Source organism: Herpailurus yagouaroundi, unplaced genomic scaffold (genome assembly GCF_014898765.1).
Source record: "Herpailurus yagouaroundi ecotype Mexico unplaced genomic scaffold, PumYag 139, whole genome shotgun sequence".
In the NCBI taxonomy this organism is placed as follows: domain Eukaryota; kingdom Metazoa; phylum Chordata; class Mammalia; order Carnivora; family Felidae; genus Herpailurus; species Herpailurus yagouaroundi.
Window position 1 is genome coordinate 2567485 of NW_024412394.1, and position 19968 is coordinate 2587452.

At 39.7% G+C, this 19968-nt stretch overlaps 1 protein-coding gene across 4 annotated transcripts in view; it reads right to left on the reverse strand.

The window, feature by feature from the left end:
• FKBP5 (FKBP prolyl isomerase 5) overlaps nucleotides 1-19968 on the reverse strand; it is a 120620-nt gene that overhangs the window by 46997 nt on the left and 53655 nt on the right. For 3 of the 4 annotated variants that reach the window (XM_040473300.1, XM_040473303.1, XM_040473301.1), the window contains 2 exons: nucleotides 12386-12511; nucleotides 7974-8118 (listed from right to left, as the gene is read on the reverse strand). In XM_040473300.1, coding sequence (XP_040329234.1) covers nucleotides 7974-8118; nucleotides 12386-12490 — 250 coding nt within the window. In that variant the 5' untranslated portion in view covers nucleotides 12491-12511. Of the gene's footprint in view, nucleotides 1-7973; nucleotides 8119-12385; nucleotides 12515-19968 lie in introns of all 4 variants that reach the window. The other variant, XM_040473302.1, reaches the window with a different exon arrangement.

The window sequence follows — 19968 nt, forward strand, 5'->3', positions numbered from 1 at the left end:
AATCAGATAACACATTTTAAAATACATTTTGATTTAATCATGAATACTTTCATTTACAATAAAGACTATAGTGACCACTTTAGAATATTCTAATTTTTCTCTTTTTTGATTTAAAACATTGTGGTAAAATACAGGGGCGCCTGGGTGACTTAGTCAGTTAAGCATCCAAGTTTGGGTCACGTCATGATCTCACAGTTCATGGGTCTGAGCACGGCACCAGGCTCAAAGCTGACAGTGCAGAGCCTAGGAATTCTCTCTCTCCCTCTCTCTCTCTGCCCATCCTTGCTTTCTCTTTCTCTTCCTCTCTCCCTCCCACAAAATAAACTTAAAAAAAAATTGTGGCAAAATACACGTAACATAAAATATGCCATCACAACCATTTTTAAGTGTACAGATCAATACTGTTACATATATTCACACTGTTGTGCAACCAGACTAAAACTTTTTCATCTTGCAATGCTAAAACTCTACCCATTAAACAACTTCCCATTTCTTTCTACCCCAAGCCTGTGGCAAGAATTTCATTTGACTCCGTTTCTGTGAATTTGATTATTCTAGATTCACCTAGATGTCAGGGGAATTATGTATGTTTTGTTTTTCAAAAGCTATCTTATTTTTCAGTTATCTCTACACTCAACGTGGTGCTCGAACTTACAACCCATAAGATCAAGAGTCACATGCTCTACCAACAGAGCCAGCCAGGTGCCCCATATAGTATTTGTCTCTTCATGACTAGTTCACTTCACTTAGCGTATCCTCAAGTTCCATCAGTGTTGTCACATGTGTCAGATTTCCCTCTTTTTTAAGGCTGAATAATATTCCACTGTATGTATACACGAATTTATTTATCCATTCATCTAGAGATAAACACTTGGGCTGCTTCCATCTTTTGGCTATAATGAATAATGCTGTTAACAAACAGGAGTGTACAAATATATCTCTTTGAGACACTGCTCTCAGTTCTTCTGCGAACATACTCAGAAGTAAAATTGCTGGGTCGTGGGGTAGTTCTATTCTTAATTTTTTGAGGAAATGCCATACTGTTTTCCATTGTGGCTGCACCATTCTACATTCCTACCAACAGCATACAAAGGTTTTCAGTTTCTCCACAGCCTTGCCACATGCTATTTTATCTCTCACCTTTTTTTGATAGTAGCCACCCTGATGGGTATGGGGTGGTATCTCAGTGCAGTTTTGATCTGTATTTCCCTAATTATTAGTGATGTTGAGCATCTTCTCATATGCTAGTCAGGCCATTTATATATATACATATATATATATGTGTGTATATATATATATATATATATATATATATATATATATATATATGCACACACACGGGGAAATGTCTTTCATTGCCTATTTTATGATCAGTTTATTTGTGGTTTTTCGTTGTTGATGAATTATAGGAGTTCATTATAATGACAAGGGATCAGATATTTGCAAACAGTCTCCCATTCCATAGGCTGCCTTTTCACTCTGTCATTGTATCCTTTGATGCACAGCTTTTAATTTTGATGTAGTCCAAGTTATATATTTTTTACTCTTGTTGCCTGTTGCTTTTGGTGTCCTATCTAAAAAATCATTGTCAAATACAATGTCGAAGCTTTTCCTCTATGTTTTCTTCTAAGAAAATATAGTTTTAGGTCTCGTGTTTAGACCTTTGATGCATTTTTTAGTTAATCTGTGTATATGGTGTAAAGGCTACAACCTTCACTATCTTGCATGTGAATATCCAGCTTTCCCACAATCATTTGTCAAAAAGACTGTTTTGTTTCTTATAATTTTTTTAATGTTTATTCATTTTGAGAGAGTGAGAGGGGGAGAGGGGCAGAGAGAGGGAGACAGAGAATCCCAAGCAGGCTCCACACCATCAGCGCAGAGCCTGAACTGTGAGATCATGACCTAAGCCAAGACCCAGAATCGGACGCTTAACTGACTGAACCACCCCACCCAGGTACCCCACTGAAAATACTGTTCTTTCTCTATTAACTAGTCTTGGCACCCTAGATGAAAATTATTGACTATTTAACTTTTAAATGTAGGTATGCATTTGAAATATGAGCATATTTAAAATTCTACAGGATGAAAGATGTATTATATAGAAAAATACTTTTTAATGTAGGAATAGAGGACAAAAAAGATAAAATAATTTTGCTGTAGAAGGGTTTCCATTCAAAACAGAAGAGTTGATACTCTCTTAAATATAAGCATAATCACTAATAAGTTTCAGATAATTAAAAACACACATCTGATTTATTCCTGCTTTACCTTCATTGAAGGATTTCCAGGACTTAGTACAAATTTCTGCTATTTTAATTCTATGAGTATTTTGCTAATATTTTCTATTAAAAAAAAAGAAAATTGCATATCATTATAAAATGGACAACGTCGGGGCACCTGAGTGGCTCAGTCGGTTAAGTGTCTGACTTTGGCTCAGATCATGATCTCGTGGTTCTTGAGTTCAAGCCCCACATCAGGCTCTGTGCTGACAGCTCAGAGTCTGGATCCTGCTTTGGATTCTGTGCCTCCCCCTCTCATCCCTCTCCCACTCACACTTCTCTGTCTCTCAAAAATGAATACACGTTAAAAAATAAAAAAAAATATACGGACAATGTTTTTCTTCTTTTTATACTAGATAAAGCAAATTAGCTTTTCCTGTTTACTTTTTCCTCTTATGAATCGTTTTGGTTCTACTTCAGAATGTCTTACAAAAGGGCTCTGATAATCCTCTCTACTCTCTACCAAAAGTATCTTGATTATGAATTGAACAAATAAATTTACATTTTAAGATTCTTCTAAGGTGATCATGCCTTCTGTTACATTCATTTTTGGCAGTTCTCTGATTACTAAGAAAACTGATCACAGGAGAATATCTTCCCATTCTCATGGCTTTATAATTTTTTTAAAAAGAGAGGGGAAAATAGGAATGGTAGCATAATCTGTCCTGGGACAGCCTCATTAAGGATTAACATCAACTCTGCCAGGCTAAACTGTTAGATACTTGAAGGCAGGAGTCAGGTCTTGATTATTTTCTATTTCCTAAAGAATTATAAACTATAATACCATAACATTATACTCAATTAAACAACAGGGTCCATGCTATAATTTTATACAAATGGAGTTAGAAATTTGTTAGCTTCCCACGGTTTAGTCTCACCCTGCCCCAACAGGCTTCTCCCCAGTATCCATTAACAGAGCAATGGAAATCAAAAGCATTCTTCCTCTACTGCAAAGCACCAGGTAAAGGCAAAGAACGTACTTTCTCAAAGTTTGCTGTCTTTCTGGCTCACACTTTTGGAGAAGGTCAGAAAAATTAAATATTTTGGCCTAAAAGCAATCCTGAATACTCCTAAACTGCATGTAAAACAAACAAACAAAAACCCAGATGTTAAGGATATATTTAAGTGGGAGCAAAAGCATCAAAAGAAATTTAAAGGGAGCACATGGTTAAACCACAAACAACCCACAGGAAGTTGGCTACATGGTTACCCATTACTAGTAGTGCTTTACCAGTTGTAAGATGTTGTCAAGACTTAAAGTGCATGAAAAAAACATACTTCAATTTAAAAAAAAACAACAAACTTTCAAAATAGGAATTCAACCCATAACATCAAGCAGGTAATAGCAAAAATTTTGCTTTTAAAAAAATTTTATTTATTTATTTTGAGAGAGAGAGAGAGAGAGAGAGAGAGAGAGAGAGAGAGAGAGAGAGAAAGGAAGGGAGGGAGGGAGAGAAAGAGCACGAGCTGGGAGGGGCAAAGGGAGAGGGATACACAGGATCCCAAGCAGTCTCCACGCTGTGAGCGCAGAGCCCGACACGGAGCTCAAACCCATCAACCACGACATCATGACCTGAGCAGAAACTAAGAGTCAGACACTTAACTGATTAAGCCACCCAGGTGCCCGCAGAAACTTTGCTTTTGATAAACCTCTGTAACTACAGCATTCCTGTAAGAAAAGTGTCTGTCTGATGTACAGCAGGCACTCAGTAAATTCTGCTGGACGAGGACCTATTTCGTTTTTGTACCCAGTTTAAGCTAGTTTTAAACCTTAAGACACATACACCTTGAAAGAAATTGCTTGTGTTTGAATCCTGGCCCTACCACTTTATTGTATAACCATGGGCTAATGGCTTACTTCTTCTCTCTGTAGTGTCCTCATATGTAAACAAAAAACCCAAACCAAATGAAAACAAAAATGGTCAATCATAATAGGAAAGCCATAAAAAAAATTTGACTTCATCAAAATTAAAATTGTTCCTTTAAAGACCAATTAAAATGAAAAGGCAAGGCAGGGGCATCTTGGTGGCTCAGTTGGTTAAGCATCCGATTTTGGCTCAGATCATGATCTCACAGTTTGTGGGTTCAAGCCCTTCATCAGGCTCTGTGCTGACAGCCCTGAGCCTGAAGCCTGCTTCAGATTCTGTGTCTCCCTCTCTCTCTGCCCCTCCCCTGTGCGCGCTCTCTTTCAAAAATAAACATTTTAAAAAAACCCCACAAAAAATTATAAACTGCCTACCAATGTTTCTTGCTTTATCTTAGTCTTTTATGGTTTTCATTCCTGTACTCTTTACAGAAGGTACAAGAATGAAATCATAGCCAGAATTAATCTTAATGCTTTTCTACAGATGCCTCCTTTTTAGAGGAGCAGGGAAGGTTAGGTGGTTTACTCATGTTAACATAACACAGGGAAGAGTGAAGATAGGACCCCTGGCTTCCTAACAGCCAGGTGGATGCTCTCCCCAAGAGACCACACTGTCTCTAGACAGGTGTGTCATAGGTACCAAGTCAACTGAAAGCTGCCTCTTTTATCTCTGCTCAAAATTCTAGGAAACATAAAAGACTCATTCAGCATAGGGTAGTTTATTAAGAAAATGCAGGTAGAAAAGATAGCAGCCTAAGTTCTTAGCAATTCTTAGCAAGTCTACTTGCAAAGATAGCTGCTGAAGAGACTTGTTGGCTTAAATCCATCAACTTCTTTAGGACAGAAATTCAAAGGGTAGAGTAAGAGTTTGAAGGGGGCAGGGGGAGCAGTGGAAACATAGATGTCTGATGAGGCCATTTACTCTGAGGTCATCTAAATTAAATGCTGATGCCACAGCCATGCTGGTGGCCCTGGAGGTTCACATCTCTGAATCAACAAAAAAGAAAAAAAATTCTAATTTAACTGTCAATCATTATCCGCTTTCTCGACAAAAAGAACCTATATTTGATTGCCATCATACTGAAACACAAGATTAATCTAACATGAGCCACCAACTCACTGAAGACCCAAAGGAGAAGGGAGCAGTGGTGCACAGGCTGCACCAGAGCCCGAGAAGGGTACAGCCGGACAAGAAGCAGGAGTCACCAGGACACAGGCCTGTGAGTACCAGGAAAGGCAGGGTACAAGAGAGGCAGAAAGAGTTTAAGTCTGCAGTTCCTCACTGGCTCTTTTCTTTCCCAGACCATGCCTGGTTAACAATTCATTTCAGGTGGTACAGTAAAAAATGAAAGGGGTTATAGTCAACACTGAGCCATGGTGGTAGACCAGTGCAGGGGGGGTGGGGGGGGGTCCAATCCTTTTCTCCCACACTTAATCTGGGAACGAACTAGAGATCTGTTCTATCTGTAGCAGATAAGAATTAAAAACATTGGTAACTCAGCCACTAACTTTCAATAAGCCACATGGTCTGCAAAGTCTAGTTTGATGTATGGGCTATTATTCTCACAAGATTAAAGAAAGTACTAAATTAAAGACACGCAAAAGCATTTGAAAATGAATTAGTAAAAATAACACTTAAGACCTGAAAATAGTGCTTCTCAACCTTTTTCCTCAGCACCCCTTTAATCTTAAAAACTGAAGACCCCAGGGGCGCCTGGGTGGCGCAGTCGGTTAAGCGTCCGACTTCAGCCAGGTCACGATCTCGCGGTCCGTGAGTTCGAGCCCCGCGTCGGGCTCTGGGCTGATGGCTCAGAGCCTGGAGCCTGTTTCCAATTCTGTGTCTCCCTCTCTCTCTGCCCCTCCCCCGTTCATGCTCTGTCTCTCTCTGTCCCAAAAATAAATAAAAACGTTGAAAAAAAAATTAAAAAAAAAAAAATTGAAGACCCCAAAGAACTTGTTTATCTATCTACTGATATCTACCACATTAAAAATTAGTTACTTACCAATTCAAAAATAGTACATTTACTATTGAAAAATAGTAACAGCCTCATATATGTTAACACAAAAAAAATTTTTTATTTTTAAAAAAAAATTTTTTTTTCAACGTTTTTTATTTATTTTTGGGACAGAGAGAGACAGAGCATGAACGGGGGAGGGGCAGAGAGAGAGGGAGACACAGAATCGGAAACAGGCTCCAGGCTCCGAGCCATCAGCTCAGAGCCCGACGCGGGGCTCGAACTCACGGACCGCGAGATCGTGATCCGCTGAAGTCGGACGCCAAACCGACTGCGCCACCCAGGCGCCCCAAAACAAAAAAAAATTTTATGAAAAGCAACTATATTTGTAAAAAATTAGTGAGAACAGCATTGTTTTGCAGTTTAACAAGTGTAAAACGTGTCTGACTTGACAGAAGACAACCAAATTCTCATACCTACTTCTGCATTCATCTGTTGCAATCTGAGTTTAAATCTACAGAAAAAATCCAAACCCAAAAGATAGATAGGTGGAAACGGTAGGAGTACTTTAACGGCCTTTTCAGATAATTATGAATATGATCACCTGAGAGGACATGCAAGCTGGACAAGTGGCAGTTTCATAAAAGTTAGTTGCAATGTAGAATCTGAAAGCAGATCAATGAACTTTTCGTTAATATTATGTTACATTAAAATCCATTGATCTAGCCTGCAAAACGAATGGATCTTTTTAGTCACACATGATGTAACATCTTGTATTGGGTAAATATTGGTTCACTGAGTTACACAGATCTTCCACACGTTAACACATTTCACTGGATGATATTTTAAAAACCACATTCCTGAACATCCATCGATCTCATCAGAAGTCTTTTAAGTTCTGGGAAGCTGTCAAGCTCACCGTGGCAGATACAAATTTCCCAGAACTAGAATTTTCATTTGAAAACTCAATGGTTACAAATACTCTCAGCTGTTTTCCTTGAAGTGACAGGCTCGCTTCATTCATTTTTAAGAAAGTTATCTGCCAAATACTGAATAATCAAATCCGAACAATAACGGTTTGCCCTTTTTTTTTCTTTTTCTTTCTTTCTTTTTTTTTTTTAACGTTTATTTATTTTTGAGACAGAGAGAGACAGAGCATGAACGGGGGAGGGTCACAGAGAGAGGGAGACACAGAATCTGAAGCAGGCTCCAGGCTCTGAGCTGTCAGCACAGAGCCCGACGCGGAGCTCGAACTCACGGACTGTGAGATCATGACTGGAGCCGAAGTCAGACGCTTAACCGACCGAGCCACCCAGGCGCCCCCAGTTTGCCCTTTCTAATAAAAATGGTGTTTTCTGGAAAAATGCACCTCATTCAGTTCTTCACTCAGGTTAAGTGCACAAGTGCTTTCCCAGGAGACAACCACTGTCCTCGGGTACAGAAGTGTGCCCTGTGCGCCTCCCTGTCTGTCACAAAACAGCAGAACAATGCCAAAGCCAAGGATTAGGATTTAATACAATTGGTATTTTTTACACTGTTATCAAGGACATTAAGTGACATGGGCTTCCCTTCTTTTTCTTATTTAAACAGTGAATGAGGGCATCGAAGAATATCGGATTACTCATATAGTTTGGTGCCGTAGCCCAGATCTGTGCTAACGGCAGCAGCAGTTTTTACCACTGTAGCTTTTGTACCATCAGTGCGAATGTCAACACGGTAAAAAGCTGGACATCTTAATAACATTATGAAAATAACTTTAACATTATAGACCCCCTAAAAATCTACTAGCTCCTATACAGGATCGACCAGCTTCTATATAATATAAATAGCAATAAGTCTAAGCAAAACACAACTCAAAAAACACCCTCTTACCTTTGCCAAGACTAAAGACAAACGGTTCATTTCTATCATGACTGGAATCAAATTTCTTCCCATTTGACAATTTTCCTTTGTAATGGACATAAACTTTGTCTCCAATCATTGGCATTTCCTCACTATTTCCCACTCTTTTGACAATCTGGAAAAGACAAACATCAAAAAAAGGAGCTGATTTTATTCTAATCAAATAAAAAAGGTCACAGAATCCATTATACATTACCCAGGCAGATTTGCAAATAATTACCTGTCCTTTCTCAAGGCTTCCCTCCCAGTTCTCTCAGGAATCCTAACTGTTAGGAAACCTTCCTATACTACTCTAAATCTTTAACGCTATATTTAATTTCACTGTCAAGCACACTATCCCCTCAAAATAAGGTAATAATATAACCAATAGATCCTGCTTCATGCTTTGACACTAAAATCTCTCAAAACATAGAACCAGTTCACATATAAACTGAATCAGAACAAAATCTCTCAAAACATAGAACCAGTTCACATATAAACTGAATCAGAACAAAAAGATGAGTGGACTTTCAAAAATCTTCAAAAAGAAGTCTAAAGCAAGTTTCAAAAGGTGAGATTTTATTTACTTCCCTCTTTTGTTAAAAACATTACCTTTTGACTAAATTCCACTAGTTTAGTTTACTTTCAAAAAGCTCAACTTCCTAGTATAACAGGTCCCACTTCCTTTTATATGAAGAATATTCAATGTGCAAAAAACCAAGCATCACTGCATAGTTTGATATGATACTGAAAAACTTGTTTTCTAGTAAAGCAAATGCCAAAAAAAAAAAAGCTCCAGGCTGAAAAATATTTAGCTGTCATAAAATCCAGTATACTTATTTTGTTCTTGGCAGAGTAGGCCACTACTGCAGTTGGTCAGTTCTGGGAAAAGAAAATCAAATCCAGGCGTGTGGTGGTATAATTTATTCTGTCAATCACCTATGCCAAATTAATCCTCTTTATTAGGTAACAGAGGATGGTAGCTCATGCCCAAGAAACATCGTATTAGGGGAAGAGTCTGAAACTTTATATAAAGAATTCAATCATTTGCTCCTAAGTTCTTTAAGTTGTGTCCTACCAGCCCCGCCCTCTTATCACCATGTAAACACGGTAAACTTCTATTCTACAACTTTCTTAGTTCAAAGGTCCAGACATTGTTTAAAGGAAAAGAATCGGAGGAGCCTGGGTGGCTCAGTCGGCTAAGCGTAGGACTCTTGACTTTGTTTGGCTCAGGCCACGATCTCAGGGTCATGAGATTGAGCCCAATGTTGGGTTCCGCACTGAACATGGAACCTGCTTGAGATTCTCTCTCTCCCTCTCCTCCCTCAGCCCTCCCTCATCCACTCTCTCTCAAAAAATAAAAAAATAAAGATGAGAATCATTACTGCAACTCCACTAAAAACCTGTTAGAACTAATCAATGAATTCAGTGACGTGGGAGGACTCAAAATCAACACACAGAAATCAGCTGTGTTTCTATACACTTGTTAAGAAGGAAGTAATGGAAAAACAAAACAATCCCCAAGATGCAAATCAAACCCACGAGACTTTACCTCACCTTTTAGAATGGCTATGATGAGAAAGACAAGAAAAAACAAGTGCTGGTGAGGATATGGAGAAAAGGGAACCTTCGTGCACTGGCGGCAGGAATGTAAATGGGTGCTGCCACTGTAGAAAATAGTGTGAAGTTTCCTCAATAAATTAAAAATAGAATTACGATACGATCCAGCAATTCTACTTCTGGGTATTTATCTGAAGAAAACGAGAACGCTAGCTCAAAAAGATCTATGCACCCCATGTTCAGGGCAGCAATATTTACAACAGCTAAACCCTGGAAACAATCTAAGGATCCATACACAAATGAATGGATCAAGAGATGTGTGGCACATATACACACAGTGGAATGTTAATTCAGCCACGATAAAGAACACAATCTTGCCATTTGTGACAACATGGATGGATCTTAGGAGCATTATGCTAAGTGACAGAGAAAGACAGACACTGTGTGATCTCACTTATATGTGACATCTAAAAAAGCTGAACTCATAACAGAGAATCGAATGTTAGTTGCTAGGGGCTCTGGGTAGGAGGAAATGGGAAGATGTGAGGAGGTGCCTTAAGCAGTTGCATTAAGGAATGAATTTTAGTCTCGATTCATTTTAAAAATGTAAGCTCCACAGTGTAATTTTATTTGCCTGAGCTAGTCACTGACTTCCCAGACGTGCCTTGGTCTTTTAAAAAGTTATGTATGTAATAGGGAATAAACGAGGTTACTACAGATGAGGCACGGTGCTAAATGCTTTATATAATCCCAGTAACTCTATGAGGTAGGTAGTAGTATTGTTCCAATTTTACAATGAGGAAATTTCATCAAAGAGAGGTTAACTACATCGCCCCATGTCGCACAGTTAGTAGACTATTTAATCTTAACCAAAAGCCCCATGGTGAAACCTAAGGCTCTAGACAGTGATAAGTGATATGATTTAAAGGGCTTACAATCTCAAAATGCGTCTTACAAGCCTAAAAATCTTATCAGATTTACTCCCTGGAACAAAACAGGGCTGGAGGCAGGTTGAGGAACATGTTCTCTGCATGGGTGGGCACACTGAAAACATGAAAGAGAAAGACTTAAATAGAGCGAGGAGATGCTGCAGACTGCCTGCACAATTTCTACTGTCTCTAGAAGTATCCTGGAGTTTGGGGTAAGGAATTCATATAGTTATAGACTGAGAAGCCCTCTGAAAAATGAGAGCATGATACAAATCTATGGCATAAAGCCCTTATTTCTGTAGTTGAAAGTCTTCCAAAATTTGGCTTAGCATGTAGCAAGCTAACGGTAAAACAACTACATTCGGAAGATTCAGGCACAGAAAAAAAAGCTTTCACACAAGCAAGATCAGACAAAACAAACTAAAAAATTCTCATTTACTACTGCTGACACATGGAGATACTAAAACTCACTTAGTGATAATACTTAGAATGTGGGAGATCATATTTTCAGGGAAAAATAATTAACTATACAAAACTTGTCCATGTAACAACAATGTAGGAGAAGGCATGACTTAATACAACTAAAGCATTTAACCTTCTCTCAGCTGCAGTTTATTAATTTATATGGAATTCAAATATACATTTTCCATCAATAAAATGGAAGGATTAACAGGTGCTCTGGTCGTCTCACAAGACCACTGTGAGATACAAATAAAAAAAAGACAAAAAGACACAGGGCACCTGGGTGGCTCAGTCGGTTGAGTGTCCGACTTCAGCTCAGGCCACGATCTCACGGTTTGTGGGTTCGAGCCCTGCGTCGGGCTCTGTGCTGACAGCTCAGAGCCTGGAGCCTGCTTCGGATTCTGTGTCTCCCTCGCTCTCTGCCCCTCCCCCCTGCTTGTGCTCTGTCTCTGTCTCTGTCAAAAATAAACAAACATTTAAAAAAAAAACACTATACATAGAAATGACTAATTACACAGTGAAAACCATACACAGTTTTTACTTTTAATTTTTAATTTTAGAGAGGGAGAGAGTGCGAGCAGGGCAGAGGGAGAGAAAGAGGATAAAGCAGGCTCCACACTTAGCATGAGCCCAAAACAGGCCTCAATCCCATGACCCTGGGATTACGACCTGAGCTGAAACCAAGAGTTGGACACTCAACCGACTGAGCCACCCAGGTCCCCTGTAGTGTTTTAATGAGGAAAGCTAATTCTGAAGTAAGATATATTCTAGGATGAAACCTCACAAAATATCTTCACTGCACAAACAAGAATCTGTATGTAAAAACAATCCTTTTGAACCCTGCAAGTTGGCTTTTCTTTTTCCTTTAGTAAGTCTTCTGGATTGTCATTAGCTAGCTTTCATGTCCTTAAATATTACGTTAAAATAACCACCCATGCATACACGCTGAGAACTGGGGGACTCTATCTAAGTCCTACGTCATTTGGATCTGGCCCCCAGATCTGTATTTCCTATGATCTAGGATACTGGGCAGGTTAATTCACCCACCGGGGCCTCAATTTCACCATCTCTCTGGGAATAAAAATAAACCTCGGGGTGCCTGGGTGCTCACTCGGCTCCGGTCATGATTTTGCAGTTTGTGGGTTCCAGCCCCACCATCGGGCTCTGCGCTGACAGGGTGGATCCTGCTTCAGATCTTCTGTCCCTTTCTCTCTCTGCCTCTCCACAGCTTGTGCTCTCTCTCTCTCTCTCTCTCAAAAATAAACAACCTTTAAAAATTTTTTAATTAAAAAAATAAACCTCAAGTCATGAAGACGAAATGAGAATTTAGCACTTAGTAAGCCTCAGTGAACAACATCCACCTCCACCTCCGACCAAAAACACAAACATCTTTATAAATAATCCTTCCAGGTAGGAAATTTCCCTACATGTCATTCAACCTTGTAACCTCACCTTTAATACTCCTCTATCTTTTTTAGAGGTAATATCCTCTCCGCGTTCAGCCACAGCTGCTGCTGGGTTTTCTCCATTGTTCTTGGCACCTTCATCAGTAGTCATGGTCTTTTGTTAGTAGAAAACCTGCTGAGAAGAAATGTATTTTAGCTAGGAAAAATATCACTGCTTTAAGCACCTGAAAATGCCCCTACGAACTGGGCTCTCCCTGATGTCAGATTTACGTGGGGCCAATAAGGTTAAACGGTGAAAATGAACACAAAAACATTTGCCACAGGCATGTATTCATGTCATGAGGCATGTAAATAAAACATCATCCAGTTCTTCAGCTTCCTATGCAGCGCTGGCCCCAATTAGAGAGCAGTACAAGTCGGGTTTGGTGGTGATTACATTCCTTAGCATGATTACACACTGAAAAGCAGTACTTCCGGAACTTTGAAAATGTCTTTTTCCCACAGCCATATTCTTAACAGAGGATCAAGAACGTATCAGGTGACCTGTTTTTAAAAAACAATATATCACAGTGGCAAACAGAACAGGTTTTAGAAGCTCACAGACCCCAGTCCAAGTCTTAGCTCCAGCGATATGTTTGACACCAGCAAACCTAATCTCGCGGAGCCTCGATTTCACATCTGTAAAAGGGACAGAGTACTTTGTTCAGTTACTGCAGGCGTTAGTGAGATTCTGTGTGTATCATGTGAAGAGATTAGCACAGGATCTTAACTTAAAAATGTAAGCATTTATCATGCTTATTACTGGGTTCTCTACAGGGCTACCCTACACTTTTCATTTCCTGCTCAAAATACCTATGGAAGGAGGCTCTCTCTTCCCTAGCATGGCATTCTGAGGCCCTTCACAGTCTGACCTCACCTGCCACAGGCCCAGCTTCCACCACTTTCTTTTACTGTATCTCACGCAGCTCATGCCAAACCAGAGCAGCCCCTCAGCCATAATAAGCCCTGTGCTTTCCCACCTTGGTCCTTTTGCTCACTTTTTCTTCCTCCCTAGACATGTTCCCTCTCAAATGCTTCCCCCGGCATACCAACCTTGACTCTACACTTGGAGGCTGTCTGCACTTCTGTGTGCTTCCCTAGCTCTTCCCTTGATGTGCTGCCTATAATTAATATATTTATAAGAAGACATACTGGTTTGATTTAAAACGTCCTTGAGAACAAGGGCCATGCTTTGTTCATATTTGGAACCCACAGAATGCCTCTACCTTTCAGAGTGCTAAAACAAAAAAAAGCAAGGAATCTGGGGCTCCTCACGAGCTGTTTGATGTCGGCTATCTTTCACTTCTCTCCGTCTTTCCCCTCACCTGTGTAATTAGAATAAAAATAATAACAACTTTCACAGAGTGATCACCTGGATTAAATGGTATGATATGTATTTTTATAAGTATACCTTCCAACATTAGCACTTACTGTTATTATCAGTCACCCAAATGACAGACACTTTTTCATACAAGGCAAGCCAGTGTTACCAACAGGCTAATCGATAGATGAAACAAAACACACCTGAGTGGCTCCTACCATGATTAATTCCATACTGCTTTCCTGGTTGAGCAGGGAAAGTCAAGAATTAACCACTTCTACAGCTATTCTGCATTAGGCTAATAATGGATCTAAAGCTCCCTAAAGTCAATACATAATAATAATATATTGCAGTGTTTTAACTCATTTCCAATTAACCCAAATATACTTCAGTGTCAACAAAGACACAAATCAAATTCGGCTGTGCCCAAAAATCTTCAAAGGGAACACCAAAAACCAGGGGCTAAGCTCCTTTGCTCTATTTCTAGTACACTTTATGCCAAACACAAAAGATCCAAATGCTTGGCTCAGGATAAGGGAGAGGCCAGAACAAAGCATTCTCAAACAAACAACACAAATTTAGTGCCCAGCTGTATGTGATGCTACGTTAGATAATTACGAAAATCACATGAACATTGTTGGTTCCCAGCTTCTAGTAACCTACTGCTTATAACAGACTTCTCTAATGCATAGGAACTTGTAGAAGCCACCTCCAAAAGAGAGGGAGACAAAAGATTTTTAAAAATATTTTGCAAGTCATGAATCATATTCCTGGAAAAATATATGTACCCAAAAAAATTTCCTGGGCTTCATCAGTAGACGTCCATCAATAGACCCCTGGCAAAACTCTGAATTAAATCAATGAACAAATTACAATAACCAGGTGGAAGGTTCTAAAGGAGTAGGACAGTCACAAAGTCTCAAAGCATGAATCTAGATTACTTACTAGAGGAAAAGGGCTTTCCAATGAAGTGATCTGACAGCTATTCCTTAGCACAAGTGGTCTGCATCAAGATCGAACTGTGTACTACCAAAAGTAACACAAACTGATATCACTGTGCCTCCTGATGTGGTAGAATGGCAAGTATACATATAGTAATCCTACCAAAAGTATTTAACCTGAAACTAATCAAGAAGACAAGACAAAATTTGTTGTGGAATATTGTAGGAGACAACTGGCCCAGACTACTTAAAATGTTAATGTTATGAAAGATCCCCCACCCAAAAAAGACAGAGGTCCTGCTCTGGTTTAAAGGAGACTAAAGACCTGTTTCAAAGGGACATATGTACCCCAGTGTTTATAGTAGCACTATCAACAACAGCCAAAGTATGGAAAGAGCCCAAATGTCCATCAATAGATGAATGGATAAAGAAGATGTGGTATATCTATACAATGGAGTATTACTCGGCAATCAAAACTGAAATCTTGCCATTTGCAACTATGTGGATGGAACTGGAGGGTATTATGCTAAGTGAAATCAGTCAGAGAAAGACGAGTATCATATGACTTCACTCATATAAGGACTTTGAGACAAAACAGATGAATATAAGGGAAAGGCAACAAAAATATAAAAACAGGGAGGGGGACAAAACAAAAGAGACTCTTAAATATGGTGAACAAACAGAGGGTTAGTGGAGGGGTTGTAGGAGGGGGGATGGGCTAAATGGGTAAGGGGCATTAAGGAATCTACTTCTGAAATCACTGTTGCACTATATGCTAACTAATTTGGATGTAAATAAACAAACAAACAAATAAATAAAGGAGACTAAAGAGACACCACAACCAAATGTGATGTGTGATCTTTGGCCAGATCCTGGATTAGGGGGACAAAAGTATCGTAAAAGTACATTTCTGGGAGAATTAGAAAAACTTGGAAAAGTAAGACTGTACATTAGATTATTATTACTTTATAATGTCAACTTTCTGGGGTGTGATACAGTAGTAATGTTTTAGGTAGAATAATATTCTCATTCTCAGGAGACACATGCTGAGGTATTTAGGGGTGAGGTGTCATGAAGTCTGCCACTTACTTTCAAATCATTTATGAGAGTGTGTGTGAGCACAAATATCACAAAAAAACTAAAAGCTTTGAGCAAGCATGGCCACCACACATCTAAAGACAATGCCTTTCTTTTCAATGCTCATCAACTGGGGATCAGCTGAACTTTTAAATGAAAATATTGTCAATCAAAAAGCATTTTCTTTTGCTTCTAATCCAAAGGGTAGCAAACAATGGCTTGCTAAAATTCAATAAATAGAAAACCTGTAAGCTGATCTGCTAACTTTGTAAGTCTCACTTGATCAAGAAATTTACTCTTCATTTTTGGTTCTAACACTGCAAGGGATACAGGTGATTTCAGACAATGGTTCTAAGTAGTATGGAGTTGCTAAGAAGAGGAGTAGCATGAATTATTAAAACACAAAGATAAACAACAATAAAACTGTTTTCAACGTTCAAAGGCAGATAAATCTGGAAGAATAAGGAAAAAAATGGAACTTTCCAAGTTTTTTCCCTTAATTCCAGTTATGTCATTTGGGGTACAGATTTTTATAAGCAAACAAAACAAATTAAAAAAAAACCCTTTTTGGGGCGCCTGGGTGGCTCAGTCGGTTGGGCGTCCAACTTCGGCTCAGGTCATGATCTCGCGGTCCGTGAGTTCGAGCCCCACGTCGGGCTCTGTGCTGACAGCTCAGAGCCTGGAGCCTGTTTCGGATTCTGTGTCTCCCTCTCTCTCTGACCTTCCCCCATTCATGGTCTGTCTCTCTCTCTGTCTCAAAAATGAATAAACGTTAAAAAAATAAAATAAAATAAAAATAAAAAAAAAATTAAAAAAACCCTTTTTTCCGGGGAACCTGGGTGGGTAGCTCAATTGGGTAAGTATCCGACTCTTGATTTCAGCTGAGGGGATGATCTCACAGTTCCTGAGTTCAAGCCCCGAGTTGGGCTCTGTGCTCGCAGCACAGTGCCTGTTGGGGATTCTCTCTCTCCCTGCTCCTCCTGCTCGGGCACGTGCACACGTGCTTTCTCAAAACAAACAAACATTAAAAACAAACAAACCAACAAACAACTTTTTCCTTGGGGTGCCTGACTGGCTCACTCTTGCAACTCTTGATCTCGTGGTCGCTGAGTTGAGTCCCATGTTGGGTGTAGAGATTACTTAAATAAAAATAAAACTTAAAAACAACAATGACCTTTTTCCTTAATCTAGTTTATATGAAAAAAGGCAGGAAGAACAGACAATTCCTAAAAACCGGCAAGACACACTGAGAAAGTTTCACTTTCTTCATGAGAGAGCCTTTTCTTCTCTCCCCTACTCTCGGTTTATTCTGGATTTAGAACCACTATGTAGCTATGGATATTAATCTAGGATAAAGCTCACTGTTCTGAACTGTCCAAAGGGGGGAAACTGCTACCCAGCACATCAGAGAGGGAACACACAGTTCTGTTATGGACATGCCAGATAAGCAGGCACTCTCCAAAGCGCCAGTCCGCAAACACCTGAGACATAACAGAAAAATGAGAATACGCTTACAATTTCACCAACAGCGTACTGAAAAATTCAGTCAATGTAACTAGACTGTCAGATTCCCCAGATGAGAAGTCCTTTTAAAGCGTTATCCACTAACTCCCCATGTGTATTACTTACTGTGTTGTTCTCTGTTAAAATATAGATAACTTGTATCAGGTTATCCTACTGTCTACCAGGAGAGTTTTCAGAAAGATTAAAAAAAAAAAAAAAAAAAGAATATAGGAACTAGATACCTGGTTAACAGCACAGAACATTACAGTAGCATTCTTTCTATGTAACACAGATGCCTGAGCCATAAAGGTTTTCAGCCTCCTAGAACTAAAACACAAAAGAAAGAAAACACACAAGGAAAGAGGTATATACCCTGGGGCTTAATTCATCTTAATGCAGTAATTCATCTTAATTTTGAATATACTCGAGTGAGGATGCACTGAAAAGCCCTCGCTGACTTTCTTTCTAATTTTTTTTTTTTAACATTTATTGATTTTTGAGACAGAGAGAGACAGAGCATGAATAGGGGAGGAGCAGAGAGAGAGGGAGACACAGAATCTGAAACGGGCTCCAGGCTCTGAGCTGTCAGCACAGAGCCCGATGCAGGGCTCGAACTCACGGAGTGTGAGACCATGACCTGAGCCGAAGTCGGATGCTTAACCGACTGAGCCACCCAGGCGCCCCTGCCCTTACTGACTTTCAACCCAGGCCTCCGTCAAACATTCAAGTCCAGGAACACACCAGCATGTTAGGAGGAGTTCCCAGACAACAAAAGATAAATATGCATGCAGAGGAAAGAAGACCACATATGAAGACAGACTATGCATCTCTATAAAACTGCACACTGCATTTAGCCATGTACGTTCCCCCAGGTAACGTCCTTCCTCCACACTGGGGAGGGGAATGCAAAGATGATGATGACTACTGCCACGTGTGCCCGTACATTTTTTTCTCCTTCAAAAAAGAAACCTGTGAAAAATGGCCAATAAGCATATGAAAAGACGCTCAACATCATTAGTTATTAGGGAAATGCAAAACAAAATCACAATGAGATACGTAAAGGGGAAAATGATCCCCTTCTCTCCTTCTAGGTTCTTAGGCTGGTCTAACGATTAAATTTACCTAAGACAGATTAACAGGAGGGAAAAAAAAAATTTGTACCTGTGAGAACCCCAAAGATAGGAAGCTCCCAGACACTCAAGCAAGTGAGGCTTATAAGCCATCCTGAGCTATGGAAAAGGGGGTAGGAGTCTAGAACTTCAAGGAGGAGGAAGACAATTCACAGGAAGATGGGAGGAACAGAGGTTTTATAAGCAAATGTCTGCCCTGCCATGCAGATAAATCTTTTTTATATAAAAAGTTATCTCTGGTATTAGCTCTCTTCATGGTACAGGCCCTCTATCTAAATTTTTTTAGGCAGTTAAGGGAGAGGTAGAGATAAAAACAAAAACAAAAACCAAACGTCGTCCTGAGTCTATCAGACCTCGATTGCCTTCAGCTCAAAATAATCCACATGCCAAAGTGGCATCTTCTGGGGTCACATATTCTGCCCCCCTCTTAGATACCACTTCACACCTATTAGAATGGCTATATGAGAACTTAAAATTATGAGTGTTGGGGAGATGTAGACAAACTGGAACCCTCATGCTTTACTGGTGGGGATATAAAATGGTGCATGCCCTGTGGTTCATCAAAATGTTAAACACAGAATCACCATTATGATCCGGTTATTCTACTCGTGCAAATACACCCAAAGGAAGTGAAAGCAGAGACGTGTACAGCAATCTTCATAGCGACACTATTCATAATGGCCAAAAGGTGGAGACAATCCAAGTGTCCATAAACAAGACATGGTGTGTGCATATATGTATTATTAAAATATCTGGCCATAAAAAAATAAAATTCTAACACATGCTACAACATGGATAAACCCTAAAAACATTATGCTAAGTGAAATAATCCAGACACAAAAGGGCAAATATCACATGACTCTTTCATGAGGTACCTAGAACAGGCAAATTCACCAAGTCAGAAACGTAGAATAGAGAATTACTAGGGGCTGGGGGAAGGGGAATGGACAGTTGTTTAATGCGTGCAGAGTTTCTGTCTGGGAAGGTGAAAAAGTTCCGGAGAACAACAGTGGTAAGAATTGCACAGCAATGTGAACGTATGGTCACCGCACTGTACGTTCAAAGCTGGTAAAAACTGCAAATTTTGTTATGTGTACTTAAGTACAATCAAAAAAAGAAACAAGAAAGAAATCTGAGGCGAGAGCAGATGGAAATTCGCAGAACAGTCAGCCAGACTTAACTTCTCTTTAATCCTCCCACCTTCACCGTGACTGAAGACGCCTTTCTCGTTTCCAGTGTGCATCCAAGGTTGGGAACCGAGTCTCCAGCAGTGACTGCTGCATCAATTCTTCAGAGACTGAAGGCTCAGATGTCCGGTCAATGAGACAGCAGAGCAAAAAGAATTCTAAATGGGATTACCACTTTATAGCTAGACACTATTTCCTCCTTCATTGTATCTCTTAGATACATACGACCCTTTGGTCAACTCACTTTTCTCAGTTCAAGCAGTTACTGAAGAAAGCAAAGTTAACAGACCAAATTTATAATTACTTCTGTCAATGACCACTTGGATGAATTACTATTCTCATTAAAAACAAAACAGAACATGGCTCAGAGCCTGGAGCCTGTTTCCGATTCTGTGTCTCCCTCTCTCTCTGCCCCTCCCCCGTTCATGCTC